Source organism: Heptranchias perlo, chromosome 40 (genome assembly GCF_035084215.1).
Source record: "Heptranchias perlo isolate sHepPer1 chromosome 40, sHepPer1.hap1, whole genome shotgun sequence".
In the NCBI taxonomy this organism is placed as follows: domain Eukaryota; kingdom Metazoa; phylum Chordata; class Chondrichthyes; order Hexanchiformes; family Hexanchidae; genus Heptranchias; species Heptranchias perlo.
Window position 1 is genome coordinate 3824560 of NC_090364.1, and position 14323 is coordinate 3838882.

Genomic DNA, 14323 nt, shown 5'->3' on the forward strand with positions numbered 1-14323 from the left:
TATAAGATAGTCACCAATAAATCCAATAGAGAATTCAGGAGAAACTTCTTTACTCAGAGAGTGGTGAGAATGTGGAACTTGCTACCACAAGGAGTAGTTGAGGCGAATAGCGTAGATGCATTAAAAGGGAAGCTAACTTAGCACATGAGGGAGAAAGGAATAGGAGGATATGCTGATAGTTAGATGGAGAGGGAATGGGAGGGGGCCGGCATAGACCAGTTGGGCCGAAAGGCCTGTTTCTGTGCTGTAAATTCTATGTAATATAACTTGGGATGCAATGAAGGCATCAAAAAGAAAGATTACGAATTGTATAATGCCTTATCGTGTCTCTCAGAAGCATCATCAAAGATGGGGAGAAATCCTGCTTCTATTCAAATAGTACCAGGGAATCATTAACAACCAGCTTTATAGTGTTACGTGGAGAGTTTAGAGAAGCTGGGATTATTCTTCCTCAGAGCAGAGAAGGTTAAGAGGAGATTTAATAGAGGTGCTCAATATTATGAGGGGTTTTGATAGAGTAAATAAGGATAAATTGTTTCCATTGGCGGGAGGGTCGGTGACCAGAGGGGACAGATTTAAGATAATTGGCAAAAGAACCAGAGGATAGATGAGATTTTTTTTACACGAGTCATGATCTGGAATTCACTGAAAGGGTAGTGGAAGCAGATTCAATAATAACTTTCAAAGAGGAATTGGATAAATACTTGAAAAGGAGAAATTTACAGGGCTGTGGGAAAGAGTGGGGCTAATTGGACAGCTCTTTCAATGAGCCAGCACAGGCGCAATGGGCCGAATGGCGGCCTCCTGTGCTGTAAGATTCTGTCATTCCATGACCTGAATAGGCAAACAGAACCTCATCTGAAGTATGGCACCGACAAAAATGCAGCACATTCTCAGTACTGCACTGAAGTGCCAGCCTAGATTACAAGTCCTGTAGTGGGGCTGAAGCCACAACTTTCTGACTCGGGTGAGGGAGCTACCAACTGAGCCAAGCTGCCACTCTGCTTATTTATCTTGTTGCTACCAGTGCTGCATCGCTTTAAGCCCGTGCACTTTTCTATTGTGCGATGCTCTTAATTCATCAGTTCACGGACTCCTAAATCTCCCTGCTCCTTCACGGTTCCTAGCTTCTCACCATTTAGAAAATACTCCTGATCTATCTTCCTTGGGTAGATAGACATTGCCTGCCTTTGTGAACTTTGTGTGGAAGCTGAGATTTTGCAGTAACCCACAGCCTTCTGACTCGGGCGAGAGTGCTACTCACTGAGCCACGGCTGACACCTCTATTTCTAAGCCAACTAGGTTCAATCCATTTTGCGTTAGATCAGATTGAAATCAGCTAACGGTAGGGATGTGACAAATGGTGTTAATGTTGCTGGGTGAGATGGGAAAATCGGCAAAGTGTCCCTGCTTCTGGTTGTTATCCAGTCATTCTGTGTGTATATGTGTCTTTGTGTGCGTGCATTATATGTGTGCAAGTGTACATGTGCAAACACAACTGGGCTAACTTGATGCTCTCCAGTCAAATAGTCTGCCGACATGTAGTATTTGCAGTCGATCGTGAGGAATAGGCACTTTGGTGGCGTATTAACGATGAAACTGTACCCAAGTGAGAGTGTCGGTGCATTTAGGAGAGAAGAGTGAATTGGGAAGGAGGCAAAGATAGTGTCGTACAATAGATACTCCCCTAAATTCTTTAACGCTGTCTCACAGCTGAATCTTCAGGCCAAGCCAGTGGAGCCGATTGTGGAAGGTGGAGCACAGGTTCAGCAAGTGATTAACATCGAATGCTTGTCAGATTTTACCGAAGCCCCGCTGCTCAACATTCAGTTCAGGTACTGGGTTTGCCTCGTGCTGGTCCTCGATCCTCTGCCCTCTAACCTGCTTTCATTTAAATCTCTTGCTCTCTCTCTTTTTCGTGGGTGCTTCGATTTGGGAGCGGCCTGGCTGCAGGCAGCACTCAGACAGAGAACAACGGGAGCAATTGTTTGGAGGAATGGGAAACTGAACAAGACTGAAAATTCTAATGAAACCAAATACCAGTGAGCTCCACGCGGTTCAGGATACCCCAGCCAACTGGGATTTGCCTGACTGGGTTTGTCGGTCATGATGGATTTTGGCTTCATGGTTTTGACTTGAGCGACTCTACGAATAAAACCAGTGCGTGGATTTACTCGTCCCACATAAATGTAGCATTCTTGGGAGGGCAAATTACAGCTTAGTTTTTGGGGGGAGGGATTACACACCATTTTGCTCCCTTTTATTCCCCAATTATCTGATCCGTAATGGGCTTTTGTGCTTTGATGCAGGATGTATCAAGTTCCCATCTGGCTGTTCGTTGGATTGGCAAAACAAGTGCTGGTTGTTCTCACTGCTAGTTAACTACACTGTGTAGGTTAATACTTTGCAGCTGTAACCCATTCTTTCTTCCAAAAACAGGCCTTAAAAATCCCTTTGGATGGGACTTTGAGCCCAGGTCCAAGAGGTGAAAGAGGATATTTGAACTAACACCTCCCTTAAAAAAAAATCTTTCACTTTTTGTTGTTTTAAAAAAAAATATTTGCGATTGTTATAATCTCTCTCGCTTTGTTGGTAGATATGGCGGAACCCTGCAGAATATCACCCTAAAACTACCCATAACCGTCAACAAGTTTTTCCAGCCAACAGAGATGGCGTCCGAAGACTTTTTCCAGCGCTGGAAGCAGCTCAGCAGGTATGGAATGAGCTCGGGACGGTGGAAAGCAGTGGGAGGTGATGGGCAGCGGTAGGTGCGGCAGGCAGTGGGGAAGTTGGATTTAACACAGTGTGTGGAGAGCGAGCCATGGCAGAACAGTGGGGGCGCAGCAGTGGAACTGTCTACAAAGTACAGCTCTGCTTTATTAGGGATCTCCTGCTGTAACCGGAGCTGAACGCATGCAATCGCATTTTGAACGCAGCTCTGTTCAGTGACGGTTGCGGCAGTACAAGGGGCAGCATGCAGATGATGGTGTCATTGCAAAGCACACATGGCCTTGTATCCATGTCCGTACAAAGTAGAGTCCCAGCATTGCAATGCCATATTCCATGAAGTGTGCTGTGCAATTCCCCGTGTGCACTCACAGATACATGGAACAAGAAGCAGAAGACCAAGGAATGGCTGGATAGACAATGTCAAGAGTGACTTGTCACAGAAAGGGTTACAGATGACTGATGTGGCCGGACTAGTTCAGAACCGACAACAATGGAGTGAATTCATTTGGCCCTATTGTTTGCTGCTGAGCTGACGGACGGGAATTTAGTAGTAAAAAGAAAGGAAAGAACTTGCATTTATATAGCGCCTTTCACGTCCTCAGGATGTCCTTGAGCACTTTACAGCCAATGAAGTACTCTTTTTGAAGTGTAGTCACTGTTGTAATGTAGGCAACGCAGCAGGCAATTTGTGCACAGCAAGCTCCCGCAAACAGCAATGTGACAATGACCAGATTATGTGTTTGTGATGTTGGTTGAGGATAAAAAATATTGGCCCAGGACACTGGGGAGAACTCCCCAATTGTAATAGTATTCTCCTTCTAAGATCTTCACTTTTGAAGTTCTGTTTTGATCCCTTCAACTTCAGCAAATTAATTGTGGGGAGAAGATTTTCAGATGGTACAGCTGTCTGGTAATGTAATTGCAGCCAAACTGCTCTGATGTTCTGAGTAAGCTTTCACCGTTACCAGGAACTGCCTGTGTTATTTACGACACGTTCTCCTCTTGCCAGTCCCCAGCAGGAAGCACAGAAGATCTTTAAAGCTAATCACCCCATGGACACCGAGGTTACCAAGGCTAAGGTAAGATTCTCCCTCCCCTCCAATAGTCCTTTCAGGACTAATGCATCTCAGTAGGTAAATGTACCTTGGGCTATGGGCGTGAACCGTACAGACCAGGAAGGTGATGGGTTCGATCGTCAGTCTGTGCTGTCTCAGCTGGGGTAACAACTGGTCTATATCATTAGTCCCAACATTCAAAACCATCGTCCCAAACTAAACGTCTTTCATATCCCTCTGTCGATTCCTTCGCCAAAAAATGGTGCCGCTCCTCTTGAATTTGAAGACACTGTCTGCCTCCCTCTGTGTGATGTATTTTGAAACTTAAACCAGCTGTTGACCTTCCCTCCTGCGACCCTGAGTCTGTGCCCACTGGTTTGTGGCTTTGTCAAGTGGTTTATTAGGGTTCTGTACCCCTTAAAATCAAGAACACCTCCATTCGTTCTCCCCTGAGCCACTTTTTTTCCTGCAGCGTACAACGTTCCCCAACTACCTTGGGACCTCTCTGTAGCTCGAGTGCCCAATCTCCAGCACGGTCCTCAGCGCTTACAGTGGGCGTGCGATTCGCCCGCTCGATGGTAAAACCGCGAAGTGCAGAATAAAGAACAGTGTTGGTCGCGTTCTAGTAACTGGCCTAAAATGGCATCACCGTTTTCCAGCTCTACTCTGTTCGTGGGGAATGGCCCAACAGCTCTAGCTCTAGAGTGTAATGAATGAGGAATGGTCACTTGGGGGCGGGGGGCGAGGTACCAAGAGGGCAGCTGCTAGCTGGTGGAACTTTCCCTCGCACACAACGAAAGCCCAGTGGACGCAGTCTGCACTTTAAGCAGGTGGAAGGGAAGACATTGGTGAGGCAGTGCAAGGCGTATATAACTTGCTGAGTGGGACTGGTGCAGTCGCAGGCTTCCTCTCTCTCTCTCTGTGTGGGACGGTACTGCTTGGGGGAGCTGGGATTCTGCTGGGACGCTTCCTTCAGTTTATTTTTCCTTTTCTCTTCCCACAGTTGATAGGGTTCGGCTCCGCTCTGCTGCAGGACGTCGACCCCAATCCCGACAACTTTGTTGGCGCGGGGGTCATTCACACGAAATCCATCCAGGTCGGGTGTTTGTTGAGGCTGGAGCCCAACGGTCAGGCTCAGGTTAGTGACATTTAATCGCCCGATATCTTGTGCCACTTCACAGCGCGGGACAGTGCAGCAGGCTGTGTCGGTCAGATCAGCAGCAGCAGATCACTGAGTGTGTCACTCGATAGCCACAAGCCATTACCCCGATGGGGGTCAGTGGGTAGCTATACCGCCCAGCAGGCTGCAGGTTCGATCTGAGTGTCTGTGCTTGATCTCAGGCGGGGGGGGTGATTGTAGCAGGTCTGCGGTTTGGCCTCGGTGCCGCTGAGCTTGGGGGGGTGGTAGGGGAGTGGGGGAGGAAAGAAAGAGGAACCGAACCAGCCCAGTGCCCCCCTTCTCGAAGGCTTCTGGATGTGAATGTTGGCTGATAACAGGATGCGGGAGTATTGGGGCACTGGGAAGGGTAGGTTTCAACAGGCCGAAGGGTGTTTTCTCCACCTTGACTGGACAAACCCAGTGCCAATCGCTTTTAGCACGTTTGGTCTGGGCGGGTGCTCTTTTGTCCTGTTCTTGTCTGGTCAGGAAGTGCCCGCTGGAAGTGATTTGCTCTGTAAGCTCACGTTTCTCCTTTCTCTTTCTATTCCCCCTCCCCTCAGATGTATCGCCTCACACTACGCACAAGCAAGGAGACCGTGTCGAAACGACTATGCGAATTACTGTCTCAGCAGTTCTGAAGCCTCCTACATGTAATCGATCTCTTACACTATACTGCGTGTTTGTTTGAGTCTGAGCGTGTGTGTATGTGTGTGCGCGCACGAGTGCGTGAAGGTCCGTATATCTATGCCACGTCCAGTGAAATCTTCAAGAAGTATCATGTGACGTCCTTTTAAGTACAGTATACGTTTACGTGATTGTTCAGTGGAGGTTTTTTTTTTGCTATTGAGGAGGGGCTTAGAAGGTGCTTTGGTACGCGGGACATCAAACGCGGCGGCCAAGATCCTACTGCGTGCGACACTGGCGCCAGATTGCGGTGAAGTCGACACGCCTCTGGCCTAACTGCCGTACGCGGTGGGTCTCGACCGTGTTAACGAGCGGCACTTAATGTTTGTGCAGCTCTTGGTGACGAGGGTATGTCAGACTTGATGGCCACAAATTTCACCGTCTGTATTTTCAGGTTATCTTAGAGCAGAAAGGCTCCCCCCACCTCAGTGCGTGCCCACTCCCCCCCCCCCCCCCCCCCGGTTTAGTTGGTAGATGCACTACAGTGTGTGAAGCTGAGCCACGCACAGACCAGGGAGGTTCAATGTGCAGTATGAGCGGGGGGGAAGGGAGAGAGTCAGTTGGAACACCGCAGTTCCCTTCAGTAGCCTTGGGTTGAGGAGAGAACAATCAGCTATTGCTGCCTCTCCTAGTTACGTTACAGCGACACCTGCCGGAGAGTGTGTCTGTGCGGATGTCCAGTGAGGACGGGATCAGACTAGACAGTGATGCCCTCCACAGTTCAATAGCCTGGCCGACATTCGCTGTCTAGACTGACTTCACAGAGAACGTCCATCTGGGCAGGATGCCTACTGCCTGAAGAACTGTCCTATAGCAAGAAGACATCGCCTTCAGAGAGGCGGGTGGGTGACTGGAGGATATTGAGCAGAATTTGTATTTCTCCAGTAGCCGTCAGCTGACTCTTTTTTGGTTCCTACTGCCTTTGCAGACCTCAAAGCAAGGTGATGCCCGAATACCAAACAACTTGAAGTCCCACCTCACTGTTAATCGATATAGTCATTCCTTATATTAAAAAAAATGTATGAAGTAATTGTAAAATGTATCTGTATATAACTCTTGTTTAGGGCTGGATAGAAATACCTGTATGACCGAGTAACTCTGGTCATTTAAATTAGCTGTTTAAATGTCACCACTGAAAGCTAAGAGGGTGGGCGAATTTTTTTATTTAACTGTTTGCTTAACATTTTGTTTTAAGTGCAAAAAGACTGGAACACTTCCCTTCCAATCCTCTCTTTGGACCAATGCGTCTTCCCTGGGTTTGTTAAAAACAAAGACTGCTCAGTGCAGCCCCCACTCAACGGACTCTCTTACTCCCTCCCTCCCACCCCTACTTCCTGCCATTAGCAGCCAACACAAGGTGTACGGTACGTGCTGTTGTGCAGAAACACCTTGTTTAACGTTAACGAAATGTGACGACGGGGTAAATTGTTCCTTCCTCTGAAGCTGCTTTCACGTCCGCACCGCTTTTGGTTCCGAATCTGGGAGTTACGTGTCCATGAGTTCGTTTCCAAGCTTCCTTATCCTATGCAGACTCGGTTCTTCAAGCATTTATAGTTCAACTGCCTGAATTAAAGGAGCCGGATTTAGTGGCGGGGGGAGGGGGGAGTGGAAATAGGAGAAGTGCAGCTCAAACTGTCGGGTCAGAAGTAAAGCACTGTTTAGATTTCTCAATTTTTCCCTTTCTATCCCAGAATTCCCTCTCCTGCTCCCTGCTTCACTCAATGTCCTTCACTTGTGGACTTGTCTTGTATCTTTAGGGCTTGGCTTGCTTGTTAATCCCTGCCACTCATTTCTATAACGTTGCTACTGCACTGGGAGTTGTCTTGTAAATGGTGAGTAAACGTGTGCTATGTGTGCCCCAGATTAGCTATAACCTGCCCTTGTTTATGTAAGAGAATCCCATATGCCTAATGTCTGTACATAGAACTAACCAAGCAACTGGATAACCTGGCAATGGGGCTTCTTTGCACTGCTGTATAAAATGGAGAAAGCTTAACCAGTTTTAAAAGGCTGATTTAACCAGCTCAGTGTGGCTGAATGACAGCAGCAGTAAACTAATGGGGGAGGGAAGGGAGCCATGTTGAATTTTCAGTGTCAGCAGTGAGTTGGACCAATAATTAATGGAGTTGCTGTGACCTCAATGAAATACTCGAGTCAAAATGTAACCTGGAAAAAAAAATACAAGGAAACAAAGGATGTGAATAAAGTTCCTGCCTTGTCTTTACTCTATAACATGCACTACATTACATCAGGCAGCTTTCCCAACTACAGTCCCCAATGTGCTCTGCCTGCTGTTGAGTTTTGATTTGCACAGTTAAAAGCAGGCAAAGGAGCGAGAATTCCCCCGAACTTCTCTCTCTGCGTCACTGTAACTTTGGCAGGAGCCCCATTTGTGTGAGTAAGCGGGGTTTCCATTGAAGTTATGGGAGGCCAATGGAAATTCACCCTCCCCTGTCCATTGTAGTGTGATATCACACTTCCTCCTACCCTCCCCCAGACTCTAGAGGAATGTTCCTAATTGACTAACTTTGCACAAGGTGAAAATGCTTTGCTGGGGACCAGTTCACTGACAAGATGTCACCGTGCAAACATTAAGGCTTCCCATGCCCGGGGGAAGTGCAGTATTCTTCTGCCACTAGAAGCTGTAATGAACTGTGTTCGGTGGGGTGGGGGGAAAGAGAGAGAGAGAGAGAGAGAGAGAGAAGGAAATGAGGACTACTGCAACACTGCCCGAGGTTACTTTTAAGCAAGTGGCTGAATCGTCTGTTCGTCAGGTCCCTCGTAACTTGACGTGCTATTGTGTGCCAAAGCGCCATAACATGAAAGTCACGGACTAAGCTGTTTCTGAGCAGCGTGAAGATGAGCACCGAGCTCAGTGAAACTGCTTCATAGAAGGATTTAAATACATGAGGAGGCCATTCAGCCCCTCGAGCCTACTCCGCCATTCAATTGGATCACGGCCGATCTGTACCTCAACTCCATTTACCTGCCTTTTCTCTATATCCCTTGATACCCTTATGTGGAACTCCCCTTCTAATTTCTCCCCCCCCCCCCCCCTGCTTTTTTTGGCAATTACTGAGCAGCTTAGAAGCAACTTCTCCATTTTGAGTCCCTCTTTCGGTCTTGACTTGCGTAATCTAGCTTGCACTCTCTTCATATTCACCTTCCATGGACTGCGCAGGCAGTGACCAGCGTAAACACTAAACAATCCATCCCCTTAGAAGCTGCTGGATGGGTCACAGGCATCAAAATAACATCTTCACTGTGATGATAAAAGGAGGACAAAACTACAAATGCTGGAAATCTAATTTAGAAATTGGAAACCCTGGAATTACACAGCAAACTGGGCAACAGCAGAATGACAAAGACCAGATTAATGCTTCAGATGGAATCTTTTATTTCAACACCAATTGTTTTTTTTCTTTTCAAATACTGATTAATCTGCTGCATGTTTCCAGCAGCTTTTATTTTTATGCTTTTAGTCTTTTTTAAAAAATGGTTACTTTGCCTCTCACCCCTCACAATCCCAGAATCTTCTCCATTCTCCTTGAAGGAGCTGGATTGCAATACGTGAGATGCCCAAAGGCATCTCTCACTCTGCTTCTTTACAGCAGCATGTTAGAACGTCTGACGGGGAACATAAGAACAGGAGGAGGCCATTCAGACCCTGTTCCGCCATTCAGTCAGATCACGGCCGATCTGCATCTTAACTCCATCTACCCACCTTGGCTTCGTGTCACTTAATACCCTTGCCCAACAAAAATCTCGGTTTTGAAATTCCCAATTGACCCCCCCAGCATCCACAGCCTTTTGAGGGAAGAGAGTTCCAGATTTCCACTCCCTTTTGTGTGAAGAAGTGCTTCCTGACATCACCCCTGAACAGTCCAGCTCTTAATTTTAAGGTTATGCCCCCTTGTTCTGGACTCCCCCCACCAGAGGAAATAGTTTCTCTCTCTCTCTCTCTCTACCCTATCAACTCCTTTAATCATCTTAAATACCTTCTGGGCAGCCCACAAAATCCTGCCGCAGCCTTCTATTCCAAAGCCGGAAGCTCTGATTCCGTTCTTGACTGTTCTGTCTCTACTGAATAGTAGCAGCGCTTGCAATGCGTTGGGCCTGTGAGGCAGATCTTGTACAGATCCACATTCAAATCGGTTTAATTATTTGAAGCATTTTATAGAAATAAACTAGTCGATCTCCCACGATGTTGCATAGGGGGAAGTCAGGAACAAGTGGAGTCCTCCGATGAAGTGGGGTTAGATGGGGAATAAATGGACTAGGGTGTGAGGATATAATTCAGTCCCCATTTTAAAATCATACATTCTGTCCTTTTATTTTTATATTTCTATTATAAATTCCTAATGTCATTGTTTATATGCCTATGTAAACTTGTCACGCTGTAATTACTCCTTCCTGCCAGTGCAGGTGCTACAGCTTGACAAATTTACATAGGCAGTTTCCATTCTAAATGTGGACATAACTTTTTACATTATAAATTCTTAACAGGAAGTGCATGCAGATGTAAGATTTTTAATGTATTATAGATAGATTTTCAATTCTTAGTCCCTAGCTTTGATACTATAGGATCTGTATGGGGAAGAGCTCATACAATAATTTTGATAGTAATGAACCATATGCAAAATAAATAGGGATATCATGTGCAGGATTAGGTGAAACTTAAACAGTTTGGCTAATTGCAGTCTTCGTCAATCGGTAAAACTTCCCCCCCATCAGTTCACCTCGCTGTCTCACCTTGTGACTTTCCAACGAGCTTCCCAGAAATACACTGACTAAGGAGTTGTTCCAACCCAATTATTTTGACTTTTAACTGTGACTTTCTAGGTCATTGCACGTTGGGGGTTGTAAGTTGGTTGTTTAAAGGCACGTTCCAGTTTGAAACTGAGCCGTACAGGCAAGAAAGGGCCCAGGTCCCATCACTGGTCCACACTGAGTGAGCCTGGGTAGCAGGAGGGGCACTACCCTTTGGTCTAGGGAGGAACAAAATCAGTCAGGGTCCCTTCTCCCGATTGCTACGTTGTGAACATTGGGAGTGCGCAGGATCAGGCTTAGCCGCGATGCCCTCCAGAGTGGAATAGCCTGCTGGCATTCACTAGAAGACCACTTGGGTGAGATACTGAAGGGCAACTGGCACCCATGGAACCATACCCCAGGAAGCGTCAACACCTTCAGGACAGATGGGGAGAAAATTACAGAACAAAACCCTTTTTGCTAATTCTAATCATCTATGGAAAATCACATGAGTGTTTTCTATGGCCAGTTTGAGTGGGATTGAATTAGGCTGTTGGGGAATAGTGGATTGTAAGTCCTATCTGTCAAAGAGAAGGCTTCTCGACCCACGGGACCTATCCAGGCTTCCTATCCAGTCTGGGCCTTTTTCTATTTCACCGTGTGAACATTTTCTAATAATTAGACGGCTGGGAACTGAACATTTTGGGTTACTATTTACATATTGACTTAATCCTTTTGCACTTTTGTTAGTTGGCATAAGGGGGAGGCTGCGCTCAGCTCTGGGAACAGAGAGAAGCGAAAGGTCACTGAGGGGGACGGAGCTTGCTGCACATTCTGGGAACCAGGCAAGCCATTTTGTGAAAATAACCGCTCGCCTGCCTTGTTTAAAAGCAGCATGTTTACAAATCATGAATGAGGTTGTTTCTATTAAAATGCAATCCGTATTAAAGCGATTAACTTAGTGATGTTGTAGCACTTTAGTCATAGTTCAATCAAGGCAAAAAGTGTATGATATTGTGTGATCTATAATACAAAATATTGTCTGTGTGCCTCCAGCCTTTGCTCTGTGTAACCAGCCCTACTGGTAATTTTGCATTTAATGCCTCAAAGCGATCGGACAGGTGGGTTTTTACATTCGGTTCAGAAGCTGAGGTACTTGGTCAGGACACCGTAAAGGAATTGTAAGGGTCAACAGCTAAAAGTGTTAAAGGGTGCTGTATAATGTCTGATTCATCTTCCTTGTAACCTTTACATGAGCCCTTTCTGGCCTCCCTCAGTGTGTGATGGTATGGAATTTGGGATTTAGACCCGTTCCCTGAGATGCTTTCACTCACTACTAGGGCGGATTCTTGGGGGAAGAATGTGATGGATGGGGTTCATAATCCTCTCACAGCTGCCCGTACCCTGCCCTGTACCCACCCCTCCTCCATTGAAGCCCTCTCTGGACAGCCCTGGTCAGGAGTTGAAGCTCACCGGATGGGATGGTGCAGTGCTAAATCTCACCTCCAGCACCCCGTGTTATGGGTTGTTAACTTGGACAGAAGCCCCTCAATACCAGGCATTCTTCCCTGGATAGGAGTGAGTAAAACTTTGAATTCTAAGTGTTGAGATGAATCGCCAAGGGGTATGAGGGGTGCTGGGACGCATGTGCACAAATGGCTATAACCCACCCAATTTTCAAACAGCATATATCGAAACTCACTTCTGTGACTGTCGGAATAAGCTCCCCGCATCCTGTTCAAATTGGACTCGACCCTCTCGCCGAATTCATTTTGAATTAGAACAGAGGTCCTGTCTACCTGGCCCGCTGGTTCAGGCGGGTGTGTAAAGATCGCGTGGCACTATTTGAAGAAAAACAAAGGGGAGTTCTCCCGGTGTCCTGGTCCACATTCCTCCCTTGACCGATACACACCAAAAGACAGGATCATCTGGTCATTCACCTCATTGCTGCTTGTGGGATCTTGCTGTGCGTAAAATGGCTGCTGTGCTCCCTGACGTCACAACAGTGACTGCACTTCAGAAAGTAATTTGTTGTACGCAAAGCAGTTTAGGACATTTCTGAGAGACCTGGTGCAGTGCAACAGAAGTGCAAATCCTGTCTACCGATTGTGTGTATCTATTTGAGGTAAGCGAAAATTAGTTTTTGAAAATTTATATAAAAAAAGTCAAAGGCGGCATGAATCCAGCTTTGGAGTTGATGAACGTAGGAACAGGAGGAGGCCATTCAGCCCCTTGAGTCTGTTCCGCCATTCAATTGGATCGTGGCTGATCTGTATCTTAACCCTAGCTACCCACCTTGGTCCCGTAACCCTTACTATCCTTCAATACCTCATTAATATGAGGTCTGGATTCTCGAGACTTGTCCCTTTTCTTGCGAGATGCTTTTTTTTTTGGTCTCACGGAGAAAAGCCAAGGGTTATCCTTGGGTTGCGATGTGTGTGTTCTGGACCCTGCAGCCGTTTAGCTTCTGCTCCCGTGTCAACTTCTCTGGTGAATTCTGAAATTCTCTTTGGCGTCGTACTTTTGTTGCAGAAATCAAACAGTCGTGTGGTCGTTTTAACCTCATTACAAAACGGCCAGACAGCCAGGGATTTGGGGCTCGGCTCACTCTTACCTGATTTGCGGTTCGTGCCGATGAGTTCTGTTCTGTTCTCTCACAGTGAGCCTTTTCCCCCGGGAGCAAGAAAACCCTACGGAGATAATATGGATGTTGCGGGCAAATTAGTCGGTGGCCTCTGTTGGTTGGACAGTAGGATCAACTGCGCCTCAATGATGGCAGCGAGGCTCTGACTGTCCAGGATCCTGTCTTTCATCTTTTAACCCTCATTGCTGGGGGACGTGAAAGGGTGGGTACTTATGGTGGCATGGCAATTTTCTACCGTTATGGTAGGGATGACTGTTGCACTGGCCTGGCAGAGAATGCTGAACTCCCGCTCCACCCTCCCCCACCATCGCCACATACTGAGTCTTTGATCTCTCCCACTCCACTGTTGGCAGAGGTGCTTCCATAGGGAGGGGGAAGTGATTTCCCCAGGCTGTGTTCACATACCTGCTAGCAGCAGGTCTCAAAGGGGCATCGGCAGAGGTGTGGGATAATGGACGGGATGTAGAGGTCTGAGGTGGTACAGGGGGCTGGGATGATACACAGGTTTTGAAATGGTGCAGGGGCCTGGGCTAATGTATGGGGGCCTGGGATAATGAGAGGTGCAAAGACACCTAGCAAAAGGAACATTTTAAAAATACATTTAAAAATAGGAAATCTCCCTCAGAAATAGGACCCATCATTTCTCACTACAGAATGCGCATTTGCTAATTTATTTGGGAGGGAAGACACATCATCACAACCACTGTCGGGCACAACAAGAATTGAGGGGCTGCTGTGAGAGGATATAGGGGGAGGGGAACAAGGAGGGGGAAGGGGGCTCCTACAATTGGCTTTAGTACCTCTGGGCAAGGGAGTTGGGAACCAGCCAGGACTCCTGCCAGAAGGCACGCACATGCAGGATGAAGGCAGGATCGAGTGGTTTTTTTTGTCCCCCACGGTTGAATATCATGCTAACTCTCTCAGTTCAGACTTGCATGTGAAGGATGGTCACTTGGGAGGAGACACTGGAAGGTTACTGGCGCCTGTACCTCAGCAGGAGTCAAGTCTTTTGAAGGGGGGGGGGGGGCGGGGGGGGAATAAAATTGAGTGAATCTAGTCTGATCTGGTGAACGTCTGAGTACCAGTATGGCTGAATCCGAAGTAGGATTATGATGTTACTATGCAATCACTGTTTCATTAGAGGAGCGGCTTAGAATATTCTGTGTGCGTGTGCGTCTGTGTATACACCCGAGATGTGAATCTCCCGTCAGTGTTAAATGACAGAAACTGTTTAACGGAAGCAAATGTACAATGAAGGACTTAAGAGACACTATTTAGATAAACTTTGACCATTATGATCAA

The 14323-nt window shown here is 46.9% G+C and overlaps 1 protein-coding gene across 4 annotated transcripts in view; it reads left to right on the plus strand.

Moving 5' to 3' along the window:
- The window catches only part of LOC137305512 (AP-2 complex subunit alpha-2-like), a 54564-nt gene extending 40241 nt beyond the window's left edge, over positions 1 to 14323 (plus strand). For all 4 annotated transcript variants that reach the window (XM_067974365.1, XM_067974367.1, XM_067974366.1 and 1 more), the window contains 5 exons: positions 1711 to 1835; positions 2597 to 2713; positions 3740 to 3809; positions 4789 to 4923; positions 5505 to 14323. In XM_067974365.1, the coding sequence (XP_067830466.1) occupies positions 1711 to 1835; positions 2597 to 2713; positions 3740 to 3809; positions 4789 to 4923; positions 5505 to 5582 (525 nt within the window). In that variant the 3' untranslated portion in view covers positions 5583 to 14323. The remainder of the gene's footprint in view (positions 1 to 1710; positions 1836 to 2596; positions 2714 to 3739; positions 3810 to 4788; positions 4924 to 5504) is intronic.